The sequence below is a fragment of the Poromitra crassiceps genome (genome assembly GCF_964638095.1).
Source record: "Poromitra crassiceps genome assembly, chromosome: 5".
Lineage (NCBI taxonomy): Eukaryota > Metazoa > Chordata > Actinopteri > Beryciformes > Melamphaidae > Poromitra > Poromitra crassiceps.
In genome coordinates, this window is record NC_139642.1 from 47,269,501 (window position 1) to 47,288,209 (window position 18,709).

Consider the following 18,709-nt stretch of genomic DNA (forward strand, 5'->3'; position numbering starts at 1 on the left):
ATTATTTACGGCCAAGAGTAACCAATATCCCTGTGAACTTTCCTACACTTTTCCTGTTAACCTGGACAATGAATGAAGAATAAGCAAAATAAATGGGAATATCCAAAACATTTGTTTGTCATCAGTTAAAAAACGTTTTCTCTATGCTAACAAAAATAGCAGCGACAACATCCAAAATCAATAGCAGAGAAGTTCATCCAAATAAGTGTTATAGTAAAAATGATGAAACATGAGGATGAATCAGAATTCAAAAAAATCAACTTTATTTTAGTGCAATAGCTACAGTACCATTTCAACTGTGTGGAGTAGACCAACTCACAAAGAAAAACATGCAATCCATGGGAATGTAAACATGAACTGGTTTAACAGAACGCAAGATGGACACTTTACCGTAGGAGAGAACGCTCACTGAAAAAGGGGTTGTTGCTTTTAGCGTAGCATAATGAATGTATCCCATAAAACAGGTTGGTTAATGATTCTGGATATAATGATTTTAGATAATTCAGCACTGTTGTCAAGGGGGTCACTCTTCACACCAACCGCAAAAGAGGGAAGAGGAAAACTGATGGTTTAATCGACCTCTTCGATGGTGGGGCCGGAGGATCCTCCTCCTCCGGGAGCAGCGCCCGCCCCCGGAAAGCCACCTGGCATCCCACCTGGCATCCCCTCTGGCATTCCCCCAGCGCTCTGGTACAGCTTGGTGATGATGGGGTTACACACCTTCTCCAGCTCCTTCTGCTGATGCTCAAACTCGTCCTTTTCTGCAGACTAAGAACAGAGAGAAATCAGCTGAACTGAAATGTCAATCTGATACCGGACTGATGTTTGTTTAAGCACATGTTAAAAAAGCTGGCAACACCCACACTGCATCTGGAGAGATCTGAAAATATACTGTACTACCAGTCAATGTTTGGACACAGCTGATTTAATGTACTGTTTTTCATCTTGAAGTCAGGCTTGTGCTTAAAAGCTTGAAATTAGTCTTTTTAGACAGTGGAGTTGATGCCCATGTTTGAATTTATGCCTTCCCATCAAGGCAAAGGGTATTTACTTTAAAGAATCAGAAAATAAGACCGTTTTCATTTGTTTAACACTCTTTTGATTACTCCATGTGTTATTTCATAGTTTTGATGCCTTTACCATCATTCTAAAATTTGAAAAAGAGCACAAATAAAGAAAAACATGTATCAAAAACTTTCAACTGGTAGTGCACAGTGTAATCTTTGATTGTCACATTGCATCATGCATCCACCTAATTCATACCTGGTTTTTATCCAGCCAGCTGATGACCTCGTTACACTTGTCCAGGATCTTCTGTTTGTCCTCATCGCTGATCTTGCCCTTCAACTTCTCATCCTCCACTGTCGACTTCATATTGAAGGAGTAAGACTCCAGGCCGTTCTTGGAAGACACCTTGTCTCTCTGCACGTCATCCTCAGACTTGTACTTCTCCGCTTCCTGGACCATGCGCTCAATGTCCTCCTTACTCAAGCGACCTGACGTGTGGCAGAACAAAGGATGGATTTTGTTAGAAAGGTGCTGAAAAAGTGAAGAAGAGGGTGAAGGGTGATGGTGAAGTCAAATTTCACAATGTCTTGAGCAAAGTCCTTTACAGTTTACCTTTGTCATTGGTGATTGTGATCTTGTTCTCCTTGCCAGTGCTCTTGTCAACCGCAGACACATTCATGATGCCGTTGGCGTCAATATCAAAGGTCACTTCAATCTGAGGAACTCCTCTGGGGGCTGGTGGGATTCCAACCAGCTCAAACTTCCCCAGAAGGTTGTTGTCTTTGGTCATGGCTCTTTCACCCTCATACACCTGCCGGCAAAATCTCAGGTCAAGTCATATTTCTTTTTAATGAAAGTGCAGATAGTAAGTTTTTAAATTATGTGTCATATATTGAAATCTGAAAATACAGTCGTTATCTTGATTTGTACGATTTCATGGCTGCCTACTTGTTACAACCAGCCAAGGCAAAAGAAGACGGGAGTCATACCTGAATGAGCACACCAGGCTGGTTGTCTGAATAGGTGGTGAAGGTCTGGGTCTGCTTGGTGGGGATGGTGGTGTTCCTTTTGATGAGCACAGTCATGACTCCTCCAGCAGTCTCAATGCCCAGGGACAAGGGTGTCACATCCAGCAGCAGCAGGTCCTGCACATTCTCTGACTTGTCACCTGACAAGATGGCGGCCTGCACAGCTGCAAGACAAATAGTTGGATTGTCAAGTTAAATCTGTAACAATTTGTCTGTAGCAAAGCACATTTGTCAGATGATTTTTTTTTAAATGCAATGGGTTAGTTATGACTTTATGTTAAGAAAAGAGCATACAGGAGCCATACCTGCACCATAGGCCACAGCTTCATCTGGGTTAATGCTCTTATTGAGCTCTTTCCCATTGAAAAAGTCCTGCAGCAGCTTCTGGATCTTGGGGATACGAGTGGAGCCTCCCACCAGGACAATGTCGTGGATCTGGGCCTTGTCCATTTTTGCGTCACGGAGAGACTTCTCCACGGGGTCCAGGGTGCCTCGGAACAGGTCTGCGTTGAGCTCCTCAAAGCGGGCCCTGGTGATGGAGGTGTAGAAATCGACGCCCTCGTACAGAGAATCAATCTCAATGCTGGCCTGAGTGCTGGAAGACAAGGTGCGCTTGGCCCTCTCGCAAGCTGTGCGTAGACGACGCACAGCCCGCTTGTTGTCGCTGATGTCTTTCTTGTACTTGCGTTTGAACTCGGAGATGAAGTGGTTGACCATGCGGTTGTCGAAGTCTTCTCCACCCAAGTGTGTATCCCCTGCTGTGGACTTCACCTCGAAGATCCCATCTTCAATAGTCAGGATGGAGACATCAAATGTGCCACCGCCCAGATCAAAGATAAGGACATTTCGTTCAGCTCCAACCTGTAAATTAAATACAATCTGAAATTTATTTGACCATCTAAATATTGGGTATATTCACTAGTACTCTTGAAGACTTGGATGTAGGTGGAAAATAAGCTTTTTGAAACTTTAATCTATCAAAACATCAAAAATACAGGTATATTGTACTCCAGTGGTTACAAATATTCTAGAGTCTTAAATTCCATGTGAAACTGTCAAAAAACTGTTAAGCTGTCAGAAATAAAAAGAAGACTTAAATCCTATAAATCATTATGTTAACAAACCCTTAAAAGCAGTGATAGTCTTTCAAAAGGGTGAGCTAATAGGCTAGTGCAATTATAGATAGGGCCTTTAGCATGCAACTTACTACAAAAAACACTGTCACCTCTAATCTATCTATCTATAATCAAAGTAAAGTATGCATTATATAGGAAGCTTTAGCTTATGAATTATTTCACCTTTTTGTCTAGGCCATAAGCAATAGCAGCAGCCGTTGGCTCGTTGATGATACGGAGGACATTAAGCCCAGAGATGGTCCCTGCATCTTTAGTGGCCTGACGCTGAGAGTCGTTGAAGTAGGCAGGCACAGTTACCACAGCACTGGTCACCGTCTGCAGGAGGGAAATAGTTACAACTTACTTAATGAGACATTGACAAGTTAACTGTGATTCTGTGAATATGACCAATTGTTCCAAGTCTGTTTTTTGTCATACAATATTTACTTAAATGAGAGCAGACAGATTTCTACTTTGTTTAAACAAAATAACAAGACACAAATTACACAGGATTTGTTCACATTTGCATGTTGGGAACAGTGCATCTAAAACAGTGGACTTTGATAAACAACTTGGCAACTTCCGGTGGTGCATTGTTTATGCAATGATTTAGAAACTGAAACAAATGTGTTTTTGAGGTGTACAGTATATTGCGTATGTGGACCTGTGACCTAGACCCTCTGCTCCAAATAAAAAATATATACATCTATAAAAAAAAATATATACTGTATATATATACTGTATGTAATAATTTAATGAACAAATAAGATGTATAAATTAAGGATGCAAGCTTACTTTGCCAAGGTAGGCCTCTGCGATCTCTTTCATTTTGACCAGCACCATGGAGGAGATCTCCTCTGGGTAGAAGGCCTTGGTCTCGCCCTTGTACTCCACTTGTACTTTGGGTCGGGTTGAATCATTAATTACGTCAAATGGCCAGTGCTTCATGTCTGCCTGGACGACAGCGTCATCGAACCGCCGTCCAATTAGACGCTTTGCATCTGAGTGGAGAATAAAAGGAGATGAATAAGCAAATGTATGCAGAGCTCACTGCCTGTACTTCTACTTTGTGCAATAAAGTTTTCTTACCAAATACTGTGTTGGTGGGGTTCATGGCCACCTGATTCTTGGCTGCATCCCCAATTAGCCTCTCTGAGTCTGTGAAGGCAACATAACTGGGTGTGGTCCTGTTGCCCTGGTCATTGGCAATGATTTCCACTTTGCCGTGCTGAAACACCCCTACACAAGAGTAGGTGGTGCCCAGGTCAATGCCAACAGCTGGTCCCTTTGACATGGTTCCTGGGATAATGGGAAAGTAATTAGATTGTTAAATTCTGGTACATTGCTGAAAATGTCGATAACTCAATAGCCTAGGGCTGGACGATATGGTTAAAATCAATATCATGATAATGTTTTTTTTCCCTTCCCTATATCATCATCAACCATAATGTTATATGGCTCACATTAAAAATTATCTAAATAACTGAATTAATGTTCATCATATTGAATCGAATGGTAATGTTTGGACTTTGGAGTCAAACTAAAATTAAAGTTTCACGATATTTCATTTTGTCTGAGTATCGAAATAAAATTGGCTTCTGCTCAGTTCAGAATTGTGCGTCTTGATATCCTAAAATCACCTTATCATCACAATATAATCCCACTGAAAGACGATAAATGCCACACTCAAAAGCACAGTAATCTACTATACAGTCCTTTTTTAATAAATGGCTTCTCTAGGCACTAGGGTGGCTACACTGACCTAAGTGGCTACCAAGAAACACTTCTGTATGTATGGTGCATGATGCTATTATTATTAGAGGATAAAGTGGAATCAAATTGTCAAAGAAGGTCCCCACCACCTGTTTTCAAGCCTCTGACTTCTGACAGCTTTGGCAACACAACAGCTGTCTTTATTATGGCAGGGTTAGTGTTCAGTGTTACTACAGTACTAGCAGCCCATCAGCACAATGTCAACCCATTTAACGTTATTGAAGTCATAATATAGGCATTCATTAACGTTATATACTATACAACTGTAAGTGCATGCTGCATCAAAGCTGTTTCACAATAGCTACAGTGTAAGACGAGGGCGTGCCATTTCCTGGAGTTGCGTGGTTGAGAAATTGCTGGAACATTCCGTCGTCAAGCCAAGCCTAGTCTCGCGTAGTCAGATCCACCGTCGACGTCATCAAGTTTCCAGTGACGGAGTAGATATCATTTACGGCTGGCACTGCGAGACCAGGCCAAGCCTTACCTGCTAGCCGGGCGCTTCTCGCTCATACTGAGCATTAGCTAATGCAATGCTAATGCTCAGTATGAGCGAGAAGCGCCCGGCTAGCAGAGTAAGGCCTAACTGAGCATTAGCTAATGCAATGCTAATGCTCAGTATGAGCGAGAAGGCCAAGCCTTCAAGCTAGCAGCAAGCACCAGTTACGTTAGCCAGCTAACCGGCAAGTGCTGACATGACAGATCTCCGTGAACTGAGCAACAGACAGCAAGCAAAGCCCCAGTCTGACTCATATGGGTCTGACTGGGCAGCACCAGCCTGTTAGCTGTCCATCTCTTACTGCAAGTGCTAGATAATTTTGTTTTCTATGCTGGCTAACTTTATTTCTCAGCTTGCTCCCAAGCTAACCTAACTAACGCTAACGTTAGCATCCAGTGCGACAACGGAAATTGCCAAGATGCAGATGACTTAGCAGGTTATCTCAGTATTTAACATTGACTAAAACTTTGCTAACGTAATATTTATCTGCTGGCTCAAATGGCAATACAACATTACCTTTGTTAAATTCAGAATGTGTCCTTTGTCAGCAGAGTTGCGCCTCTTCCTCTTTCTCCCAGTTCTCTGAATGAAACTGCGCTGCTGCTGCCTGCTGGCTTCAGTGGCTTGAGAACATTCCACACAGAACAATCTAGAACAGGATAAGCGTTTCAGCCAATCACATGCCAATCATTTCACAGCCAATCCAAATTCAGACTGTCAGGGATGGGACAAAACGGACAAAACATGTTCTTAGATTTGCATTATGTAATACACTAAATTCATTTGAAAAGCATATAGGAAAATGTATAAAGGTAATAATAATAATAATAATAATAATAATAATTGTTGTCCTACCTCCTTATAGTAGTATGCCCCCTTGTGGTGGCTCTTAATGTATTGTTCACCTAAAAACACAATTGACAATTATTGATACTGTGACCATCTGCCATTTGTGTGTGTGTGTGTGTGTGTGTGTGTGTGTGTGTGTGTGTGTGTGTGTGTGTGTGTGTGTGTGTGTGTGTGTGTGTGTGTGTGTGTGTGTGTGTGTGTGTCTGTGTGTGTGTGTGTGTGTGTGTGTGTGTGTGTGTGTTATCTCTGGGATGTGTCTCCCAGCATCACAATATGCAACAATAATATCACCACAGAGAGCAACGGTGTCATCTATATTTATGAATCAGTATCCATAACGCATTTTCTCCCGACTGAAGAATGAGTGAGAGATTAACCTGTTTTATTATATGCCCAGACACACGAAAGAGTTAATTCCCCCTACAGTATATTGTTCCCCTCCTGTAAGGGCAACACAAGTGTCTTGTGTTTGAGGAGTTCTGTTAGTTCTATTAAAAAGCTAGATCAAATATCAAATGTTCTTTCAGGCTGAATGACGCTGCAAGGACCTGACCTAATTTGGCAATTAGGCTCAAGGGAACCTAAAAAAGCTTTTTAGGTTTTTGAAAATGTTGTCAAATCCCTACGTTGGACTTCATGTCTTCTAAGTCAATACACATTATTATGTTTCTACATTTATTGACCAAATTCAAATGCTCAGATGTGGCAGGCAGTACCTGGACAATTGCTGAATCATTGTGTGGTAGTGAAGTTATAGAATGTAGCAAATGCAAATAGGAAGACAGGATATCCCTCCTGCATACGTTTCATGTTAATTCATTTTGATTTCCCGGTCAAAAAAGACTGCCCCATTGAATCCATAATAATTTTAATTTCTATATTTTGCTATTTATGGTAGGCCTCATTGACCTGAGAGTTTAAAAAAAAGGACAAAAAAACATGATTATTTTGACTATAAAAAAATACTCAGATGAGACATTGTGCCATTTATCACAGACTACTTTCAAAGTGTCCATTTTAACAAGGACATGTGTTTTGAAACCGTTTCAAATTTTTAAATAGTGGCACAAAATAACATCTGTTGTGTTCTTTGTCAAAACTGACGTGACCGGTAGGATTTCTTTAGTAACCATAAAGAAATGACATAGGCCCAATACTACACATGAAAACTTTCAGCCATATTACAAAATTAATGTCTGAACATGTTAAAGAACAACAGTAACAATAACAGTATCATAGGCTACTATAAAGCAAGGAATCTATGTCTGTGTGCTCTCTGTCTGTGTCTTTCGCATATCCCGAGAACTGTCTGATGGAGGGTGTATTTCTGGGGGACCCATGTTTGTGCCTGTTTATGGGAGAAAGTTTCTCGGTGTGGGGGTTACCATGGAGGCAAGAATGGGAGTGAGGTGTGTGTGTCATACTGTAGACCAGGGGTGGGCAATTATTTTTCATGGGGGGCCACATGAGAAACCCATTGTTGCCGGGGGCCGAACAAATATTGTCATGGGAACTTTGAGGATAGAGAGGACCACAAAAAAATGTCCTCGCTACCAAAGGGCCAGATTTTGCTGAGGGTTGGGGGCCGAACGGCCCCGGCGCAAAATAATTTGTGGCATTTGAAGTCAGGTTTAGAGGAATAACTAATTTTAAATTAACAGTTGTGATGTCATTATTCAGTCTTAACCACCAATATTTGATCCTTTTCTCACTAACCTCTCTCACCACCTGCTCTCCCTGCAGGGCTTGAAATTAACTTTTTTGACCACCTGCCAATATGGCTGGTATTTAACAGCCAATTAGAATTTCCACTAGCCAAAATGTTTTTTTCCAACTCCAAAACCCAAAAATCCAAAACCAACAAGTTAATTATTTACATTTACTTGCAAGTACATGTACTTTTAGTCATAAAGATTATTGAAAGATATTCCATATTCCAGACTGAAATGTTATAACAGAAGTGGATTATTGGCCAGAATTACATGAACATTTGGACACTTATTCAGCGGGTATCTTGCATGTTGCATTCAGGTGCACAATAAAAATAATAAATAAAGCATTTCCAGCGCGTGCCAGACAGGTGGCGCTCACGGGCCGCATGTGGCCCGCGGGCCGCCAGTTGCCCAGGTCTGCTGTAGACCTTTAAAAAACATGGACGGACTCACCGTGATGCCCATTGGTTTTTAGAATTTTTATTTGTGACATTTCATAGATAAAGACAAAACAATCAGCAACATAAAAGAAAGGAAGAAAATGCAAAGAAAAACAAAACAACAAAATAAATACATAAAAAAAGTATAGGCTACATGAGACACAGCACCATTCCATGTTTTAGGGCTGACTAATGGTTGGAATCAACTTCATGATCATCACCCATGTCATCGACATCAACACACTTTCCATCACAGTTTAAGCATAGTCATACTTAAAACCATTATCCTCAAACATTACTCCCAGCAAACCGGTTTGTCAGGAGCAATATTAGAGTGGATGAACTAGATCTAACCCAGCCCTTCAGAGTTTCTGTAAACACAACCTGTCATCCTCAGCCTATACACCGAAATAAAACATCTTCTCTCTCTCACTGGACTCACGTTTTGAAGCCCAAGTGTGTCTGCTGCCATCTTGGTTTTCAGACAGCTCGGGGTGGGACAAACTATCGAAATATTGATATATCGTGATACTCCCTCTTGAGATACATTATCGATACACTGGCCGCTTATTGTGATACCATATTGTGATGCCATATCGTGACAAATTTTATCCTGAAATGTGTATTTTTGCGTTCTTTTTTTTGCATTCTTTTTTCCCTGTAAACCTAATTTACACAGGTTTAAAAGATTTTACTGAGGCATCATTTTGGATCCTTCCTTTAAACATTTTGACTTCACACGTGGAGTCGTGGACAAGCTGCAGTCAGTGTGTGTTAAAGAGGCACTATGCAGTCTGCACTTCGTTGTACATTGTTTCATGTCAATTCTATGAATAAATACATAATTCCTGCTTTTTGGTAATTTCCCTCTCAGTTACACAGATATCGTGATGTATCGTAGATGACATTTCGGTAACACTTTCTTTGAAGGGGTGTTCATAATGACTGTTGTCATTAAGTGTCATTTGGTAAATTATGTCACCAAGACATATAGTTGTCATAACGAAGACATCTGAAAGTGAAACAATGTCAACTTTGCATTAACAGTGACATAATTTACTGGATGACATTTAATGACAACAGTCATAAACATTCATAAAGCCTCCTTAATGTTCATGACAGGTGTTGTGTCATGGTTATGACAGTGTCATGACAGCATTATGAACACCCCTTCAAAGAAAGTGTTACAGAAATGTCTTGCAATGTATCGATTATCGCAGAATCGTTGTATCGTGATACCATCATTATCGAGGGGCCAAGTATCGTGATAGTATCGTATCGTGTGTTACTTGGCGATTCCCACCCCTACTCGCACGAGACAGCGATTTTGGTCCGTGAACGGCGAGTTGCGCAATCACTGGACAGGCGACCTGTCAATCATGGGGATGCTACAGGTCTGCCAGTCCCACCCCTTCATCCTTAGGCGCTAGCGACGTACTTCAACATGAGAGTCCCAGGATTGTATGACATGTATAATGTTAATATTGATCTAGAAACCTGATATACTGTACAACGTATTTTGGTTCAGAAATGTTCATTGGCGACATTTTATTCTGGTGGCTGGGCTGAGAGAGACAGCTGTGCAGCGTTTTTTAGGAGTCAAGGGTTACATAATCTTATTACAATGCCAGTTCATACAATGGCAGTTTAGCAGTGGTAAAAGTTGAGTCTGGCATCATTTCGTCTTTAGGAGTGAGAGAGAGGGAGGGAAAAAGAGAGACACAGAGAGAGCAAGAGACACAGAGAGACAGAGAGAGAGACATAGAGACAATGAGAGAGAGAGAGCAAGAGAGAGAGAACAACAGAGAGAGAGAGAGAGAGACAGAGAGGGAGAACAACAGAGAGAGAGAGAGACACAGAGAGGGGGAACAGCAGAGAGAGAGAGAGAGAGAGAGACAGAGAGACAGAGAGATAGATAGATAGAGATAGAGAGAAGATCCCATGGGGAAGATTCTATTGGGGAAAGGTTCCCATGGGGTAAGCCAAGAAGGAAAGTGAAGTGTGTGTGTATGTGTCTCATGTGTGTGTGTGTGTGTGTGTGTGTGTGTGTGTGTGTGTGTGTGTGTGTGTGTGTGCGCGCGCGTGCATGCGCGCGTGCGTGCGTGTGCGTGTTTGTGTGTGTGTGTTTGGCAGCCTGGGTCATCATGTTCATACGCTGGTTGTGAGAGGCCTTCAGATGGCTGCTCTCCCTAAAAGAAGGGCCAAGCAGTTAGCAAGGTATTGTTCAATATCTGCTATCATTGGTAGCCACTCAATAGGGAGGAGGCGTTGCTTTTTGTACCCATGAAGTGGATACTGATCGTTATCTTGTCTTACAGTATAACTATCTGTCAACCTGCCATTGTCATCATCCTATGTGTTATTATCATTTATGCATTAATGTGGTTGCCAATAGAGGGTATGCACACCCACTGGAACACGCCCCCTCAATCGGGAACGAGTGTCAAAATGAGTGTCAAATTCCTCCCTGAGCAGCAGGTGTCTGTTATCTAGGCTGATTACTGCATTCAAGCTCAGTCTTGCTGTGACTCAGTGGGCGTGACCCCACAGTGACTTCTGCCTCTGTGACATCACATGCATACCCTCTATTAGGCACTCTGTAACTGACTGACTCCCAACATCTGATTGTATTATTAATGTGATGTCCTTTGTACTTTGTATCCATGTGGACATAAATACATAATTTGTGTGTGTGTGTGTGTGTGTGTGTGTGTGTGTGTGTGTGTGTGTGTCTCCATCTGATGAGCCTAAACTCAATACACTCTAGTCTCACCTATTCATTTGATTGGTCATGTTTGACTGGGAACACACGTGTACAAAAGTGAAATAAAACACCCATATTTTAATGAAAATTCTCACCATTTATTTTGTGTATTCAGATGCGCTGTGTGGACAAACTCATGGAACATTATGACTGTTGGGAAGATCCGGCTGGTTGTAAAGCAGTGGATCTGATGATGATTGATGATGTCCCCTGTGACATCATCGGCTCGTTGCTCATTGCATGAGCTCAAGTCGTAGGTGGCTTGGGTCATACAAGGCATATGATGTGGAAGTGGATCTGAAGTGGATCTGACTTCATTGATGCGCATAGATCTGTAAGATCACTGATTCGTTAGTGTTAGCTGGCGCACGCCTCCGACAGAACGCAGAGGAGATCTGACATCATTGCTGATGTCACCGGGAATCGCGATGACATCATCGGTCAGGAAGGTCCATGTCATCATCACTCGGGGGTGATGACCTCCCAGTGAGGTCACTTGCATCTAGATGCCGAAGTGCCAACACTTGCATCTGTCAGTTCAGATGCCGAAGTGCCACCTCTCCATGCTGGATTTGATCAGGTGACCTCAGAGGGATGAGACAACAGTTTGTAAATGGCAACAGCTTTATCCGCTGCGCTACCATCCCTTCCTCATCCCTTTTAACACCTTGACCGAAACCTTCTTAACAGCTGCCCCCAAATGTGCATAGTACTTTGCTCCATGGAAGGTGATGGTCATCATCGGGCAGCGGCTGCCCCATCAGGCTGCAGCTTGGTGGAAGGTCCTTGCGCAGTGGATCTCTTAGATTCGGACGACCTCCTCTGTCATTGCATCGATTGGGGGTAAGCCCAGAGGGTTGGAATTGGGGGGTTAAATCACCATGTGATTCCCGAGCGCGGCGCACGCTGCTGCTCACCGCTCCCCCAGGGGATGGGTCAAATGCGGAGAACAAATTTCACACATTGTGTGACAATCAGTGGGACTTTACCTTTACCTTTACCAGATATCTGGCTCGAAGGACCATTCTGTACGGAAGAAGTGCCGGGACGATCTGGCTGGTTGTAAGGCAGCCGATCTGTGCTCGCCCTTCCCAATAACTCTGTCCTAGAACCCGTCTTGGGCATCCCTCGATGCACCACGAAGGCCCAAAGTTCGTTATGGGGCACTCTTCCTGATGGTCTGCAGAGGCACCCATGAATGATGGGTGAGACGTGACATTACTGATGACATCATGGCTCCCTCGTCCATATGAGGTATGACATCGGTTATCCTTAATGATCCATTGTGATGTCATACACCATATTGTGATGTCACTATTCACGGTAGACACGGTGGACACTGAGGATAGCCTACGGCTGAAACGTTTGTCTCTGTCTTGTTGCTGCTGTGCAGAATAAACTTTGTGTGAATCTACTTGTGAGTGCTGCCGTGGTCTATTGACTATAGACTCCCATCACCTTCATGTTCTACTGGGCCGGCACCCTAAGGATTTAAAGACAAGAGTTGAGCGCACCATTTCTTCGACTTAACTATTCACGGTAGCGCCAGGGGACCCCAGCAGCCTGGATTGGGCATCTTGGCAGCCACAACCTTCGTGAATAGTACCTGACAGGGTCCAGGGAACCTTTCTAACAATAACAATCAGATTAAATTAATTACATTTTTCAGAGAGAAAACTTCGGTGTATGCTTACTTCACTGCATCCTCTTCAGTGTTGCTTATAATTGAGTCATAATTGAGTCAAGTTACCTCTCAGATGGGTAATGTGGGTTCCCGTATATAATTAGCTAATCGCTCTACAATGTAGCGCCAGACAATTGATTATATAATGCGTTTGTTTGATAAGAGTTCAGGTTAGGGTGGCTTTTTATAACTCAGAACTGGCTCACAAATGATCAAGCTTTGTAACAGGCCCTGGGATTGGTTTACTATACTTGAAAGGGTTGTGTCCTAATCTGACCTAAAAAAAACAAAAAAAACAAAAAGAAGTGGCCTTCCCTTGTTGCGGTGGTGACACGTTATGATCCTCTGCTCAGGTGTTGCATGCGCTTGGGAGTGTGACTACTGTAAGTAATGAGTCATCCTACAGCATGAACTGACGAGAAATCCAATGTATGGTCAGATTAAACAATGTTGACGCCACACTCTAACTTTCCACCGTCTGTTATTTGTATTTTGTCTCCTATTTTCTCCCCCTGCTTCCTACTGTATTTGTCCAGTCTCTCAGAATCAGAATAATTTTATTTGCCAAGGTATGTTTTCACATACTAGGAATTTGTCTTGGTGTGGTTTGTGCTCGTTACCATTAAGAACAAATATACAAGACCTAAACAAATAAAATATAAAGGGTCTAAAAAGATGATAAAATATTATAAAGGGATTCAGATTCAGAGATTTGACAGATATAGATAGTATTAATAGATATATACAGTATTAACAGAGTATAAACAAACTTGTAAAAAAAAAATTGCGTGAGTGGAAACATACCAAACTTATAAAATATTATAAAAGGATTCAGATATTAACAGATATAGACAGTATTAACATATATAAACAATATTAACAGAGTATAAGGTCTCTGTTGTTTATATAGTAGAAAATACATTGGTGAATGAAATTAGCTATATTAAGTGTATCATTATTATTATTATTATCATTAGAGGAAAAAATACTAATAACTTGAAAAAAGCATTACACATTGACTACAGCCCTCAAAAACTATACTCAATGTGTAGACCAGCCATTCCCAACCTGTGGGACGCAGAGGTAATGCAAGTAACCCGCCAAATCATTTGCAAAACATTAAAATGTTCATGATTTTTGTTGTATGAGAATGCATTTCTCCATTGTTGAATGATACCGTTATTTAATTTGGAATCAATTATTAATTAATTAGCCTATTGCAGACAGCCCCTCACTTTTAGTTTCTGATTTGTGTGTGGTGCTGATGGACAGCTCCTTTTATCGTTAAAATATAAAGTACTGTGAGAAGGCATTATTTGTCCTCCATACTGTTTATGGTCGGATGTGGGCTGCAAACATTTTTGAGATTTTCAAGTGGGCCATGAGTCTGAAAAGGTTGGGAAGCGCTGGTGTAGACCATGGTCATGGAATAATACGAAAGTGTCTGTTGAAAATGATTTATAATGCTGAGGCAAAGGAATGTTCACATGATTTAGCTGAATGGATGTGAGAAGGCAGGTAAATAATAAGGTAGGCTATATACAGTAATAGCGGTCACCAACCAGTTATTATAGTAGAAATTGAGCGCACTCGTTTCTAGCGTCCCTCGCTGAACTGGCAGCGCTCATTTCTACCGTGCCGTACTGATTTGCCATCGAGATCTCACCCGCCTCGCGGGTTCACAAACACGGCCTCGACTGGCATACACTTCACGCATGCACAGTTGAGCAATTGTGTGCTGCACTGCGGACTGCTGCCCAGTTATATTAGTAAGATACTAGCAATGTACCCAGCGTAGCCTGGGTTAAATTGGCATAAAGCATTACCACTGCACCTTTTGCTTGGCTGGAAATAATGGTGGTGTCCAAGTAGTTTACAGGACTTTGCAGCTGTCATCATAACACACATACATACTAATTTTCAGCCCAATCTGTCCTGGGTGTGGGTGCGGGCATGAGGTAGTTTAGAAGACTTTCCAGGTGGTTCCAAGACTTTACAACCTGCCCATGACCTTCCCCGGATCATAGCCCACCACCATACACATTTTCAGACCAATCCGACCAAGGGTGTGGGTGTGCATTAAAGATACACAGATCAGACAAAGTCAACTTTATTAACCTATACTGCATGTTAGGAAGCCTGGCCAGAGTGGCTTAAAAGATGGTAGAAGGCAGACTCTGAAACTTTTCCAGGTACAAAAAGGTGATTTGATTACAAAAGCAGCATACACAGGTTACCAAAAATACTTACAAAAATAGACAAAACAAATGAACAGTTAACTTGGCTTAACTGAACAAAACTTAGCTCACAGTGAAGCAGCTTAATCCATCATGTGCACACATCTACACACTGGTGTCTAATCTCCTGAACAGCCACAGAGCAAGGTTATATAGCCCCAGACCCCTCAATCAGCAAGAGTCAATCTGGCTAAACCAATGGTGCAGGTAAATCCATGCCTCTGCTGAAACTTAAACTGGTACATGACAAAGTTCAAAGCACAGGTGTAAACCCTCACACATAGCTTAAACAGACATTTGCAATCTTACATAACAGATCACAAACATAAATTACCTCCCCCCCCATACTTGGTCCCACCCAATAATCTCACTGATGAGGTCACCCTGAGTATAAATACAGGAAGTGATTGGGTGTTTCCTCCTTTTGCTTCTGGACCACATGGTGAGTAACAAAGAAATGAAATTCTCAACTTATAATGCAGAACTGAAGCAATAAACATTAACTGAATTTAACAATACTTGTCTCAGTGTTTTGTTTTAACCAGATGGTGTTGGTTATGGGATGTAAACTGCAGTGGTGTAATGTAACAAAGTATTAATACTTAAGTGCAGTACTTAAGTATTGTTTTGCAGTATCTGTACTTTATTTGAGTATTTATATTTCTGTCAACTTTCACTTTTACTCCACTACATTTCTCAAATAAGTGGGGGCTGTAATGCAACATAACGTTGTTTGCCAACCTCTATAAGACTCAAGAAGAAGACTTCCACTCAAGCCCAGGCATGTCTTTTGCTTGCTTCTTTTTAACAGCATTTACTTGTACCTTTACTTTCAATACGTAAGTACATTTAATATCAGAAAATTACTTTTGGTACTTAAATACGGAAAATATCAGCTACTTTAAGACTTTCCAATAAGTGACTTTGACTTTTACCAAGTTTTTTTCTGGGAAGATATCTGTACTTTTACTCAAGTATGGCTTTCAAAACTATGTTCGATCCAAGATTCAGGCCTTTGAAGCGCTCCCAAATGAACATGCTCTTTTTGATGTTTTGCTGAGCCCTCCTCACTCCAGGCACCTCAAATAGACACAGATGTGTGTGTCTATTTAATGACTGTACCATGGCCTCTACTGAGAGGATTAGAGAGGCATGGCAGGAAGAACTTGGTACTGAATTATCTGACATTATATGGGAAAAGAGCCTGTCGGTTGTACAACTCTGCTCAGTTAATAGCAGACATGCTGATTCAATTTAAAGTCGCTCACTGTCTCCACTACTCTTAAGCAGAAATTACACAAGATCTATCCTATCTCACCACTGTGAGAAAGATGTCAAGTGTCGGAGGGCACACTGTCTCATGCCTTGGTTCTGCCCTTCACTGACGGGATTCTGGGTCAGAATATTTGACTGGTACTCTTAAGGCCTACAACATAACCCTTCAGCCAGAGGCAGAACTCGCCATATTCGGCTGCTCGGAGTCCTCTCTGAACTTTCCTACAGCTGTGCAACAGTCTTTCACACTGGGGACAACTGTTGCCAAAAAACAAATTCTGAAGGAATGGAAATCTCCCTCTCCACCCTCTTTCCAATTGTGGTTGACGGACATGACCTCTGTTATACGCATGGAGAGACTTAGATTCCTGAGAACCAATGAATTTTGAAAATTTATAACTATCTGGGACCCGTTTTTAGTCTACCTCAACGAGGCTAGGGGTGACGGGTGACTCACCCGGCTGGCTTCCCACAGATCCCTTGAGTGAGATCCCAGGTATATCGTTTACAAGAACATGGGCACCTTAGGTGGCTGGCGGCACCACTTTGTAATGTTGAATATATTTTTTCTTTTTCTTTTCTTTCCCCTGTGTCTGAGCCCGTTTGTCTGTTTTGTCTTTGTGTTCTATACAAATTTAAAATATGAAAATAAAATATATATAAAAAAGTATGGCTTTCAAGTACTTCATACACCACTGGTAAACTGTAACCAAACAATGCAAAATACAAACAAGCCTGGGAGAATGATGGAGCTATGGCTAAAACAAAGAGTTAACAAGCATGGTTAAAGCAATGTGAGTGATCGGTAAAAATAAAGACAAATGGTGTGTTCTCACCCACTTTGTCACACTGCATATACAAAAAGATCAAATATGTAATGGCAGGCTGAACATCATTACTTATTAGGAGTACTTGATAGCCAACTTGTGGATACTCAACTCAAGTTGGGCTATGACTAAAATGACACCTTGCTCGATTGTTAATTTGGCAAAGAAACGACAAAAGTGTGTGGTTTGATACAAATAATGGACACCTCCCGGACAATTGACTATTCACCATGGCCATTGTGTGATATTAAGAAGATATAATTGAGCCTGTTAAGGAATAACATTTTATACTGGAGTGTTTCCAAGAGTCACTCAGTGTTTGCACATGGCCTCTGGCCCAGACTTTGAGTATCACTCGCCTACAGAGACACGGTAACTACTTCTATTGTCCCGCGACAAAAAGATGACTGCCATTCTTGTATGAGGGTAAACATCCATAGCCTTTGTTCCCTTTGGGAATATATGAAGTCTATTGTGTTCTTACTCGCGTCTCCATGAGTCTCTCACACTGACACATGTGAGCTTATTGTACAGTGACTGCATTGTTGCAAAGTGGGAGGGATAAATGTATATAAAGTATAGCTCAGTCAGCAGAAAAACAATCACACCCCTGTGAGTGTATGGGACATATGGAAAGTCCCTGAGAATAAGCGGAGCATTTACTGCAATCGAACAAAGATAGATCGCCTCTATCTTTGCGTGGATCTTTCTTTTTGTGTCTATAGTAGCCTAGATCACATGTAGTCACGTGCAGCTCTACACACATCATTAAAGGCCTTGTCTATATTGTGATCATTTTACATTGTGGATTTGTGCCAAACCTTTTTCTATATAGTTCTCAGTTCAGTTTTTTTCATTTCAGTTCTCTGTTCTAGGCAAATTCCTCTTGCAGCAGAAAATAAAAACAGCACAGAACCTATACAGTAAATAATTAGCAAATAGCCCCAGCCTCATGAATCGCTGGCCCATACAGATATCAGTCAGATGGCTCTGTTGCTCATCTAACAGCCAATCATAGGGAAGTACGATTTGAGTGAAGTTATTAATAGGGAAGTTTAATGATTCAATGAATGACCGGTATCATTAGCTATGTCAAAAAGATAGGAAGTACAATCTTCCGTGACCTCTTTTTGTAAATGGACTCGGAATCGGATCAAAGTTTGATTTCTCATCTACCGATCCCTGTCCACATTCCAGTCTTCTGATCTTTTAAGTATCGTGGGAGGAGTTGCGTTTGAACCTACTCCGAACTCAATGACCTTGTTCTTCGTTTTACTAACATTTAATTTCAGAAAATGAAATTACAACAGATTACTGTAACCCTCTGTGGCCTACAATTTTTTGTAAGTGGTCCGAGAATAGGCAGGGTTTTACTACAGGCCACGCCTTGTGCCAACACTGTGTGCTAGACCTTGAGTCCCAAGTCCTCAATGTGTCCTCGAGTTCAAGTCGAGTCCTCAGTCATTGAGTCCTGATTATAAGCAGTGCCACTTTGGGTTCA

General features: G+C 41.6%; 1 protein-coding gene across 1 annotated transcript; it reads right to left on the minus strand.

Moving 5' to 3' along the window:
- Positions 1-240: 240 nt before the first annotated feature.
- Positions 241-6,052, minus strand: hspa8b (heat shock protein family A (Hsp70) member 8b). The gene is made up of 9 exons (XM_083637610.1): positions 5,937-6,052; positions 4,241-4,450; positions 3,947-4,152; positions 3,335-3,487; positions 2,342-2,897; positions 1,998-2,200; positions 1,621-1,819; positions 1,264-1,496; positions 241-768 (listed from the first exon to the last, which is right to left on the minus strand). Exons 2-9 carry the CDS (start codon positions 4,443-4,445, stop codon positions 571-573), a joined length of 1,953 nt encoding a protein of 650 aa, XP_083493736.1. The 5' UTR covers positions 4,446-4,450; positions 5,937-6,052; the 3' UTR covers positions 241-570.
- Positions 6,053-18,709: the final 12,657 nt, after the last annotated feature.

Excerpts from the sequence above, each read along its gene's own strand:
- hspa8b (XM_083637610.1), bottom strand. The coding sequence starts at position 4,445 with ATGTCAAAGGGACCAGCTGTTGGCATTGACCTGGGCACCACCTACTCT. Across the intron at positions 3,488-3,946 it reads CAGAGGCCTACCTTGGCAAA|ACGGTGACCAGTGCTGTGGT; the intron begins GTAAGCTTGCAT and ends TCCCTCCTGCAG. Across the intron at positions 2,898-3,334 it reads CTTATGGCCTAGACAAAAAG|GTTGGAGCTGAACGAAATGT; the intron begins GTGAAATAATTC and ends TTTAATTTACAG.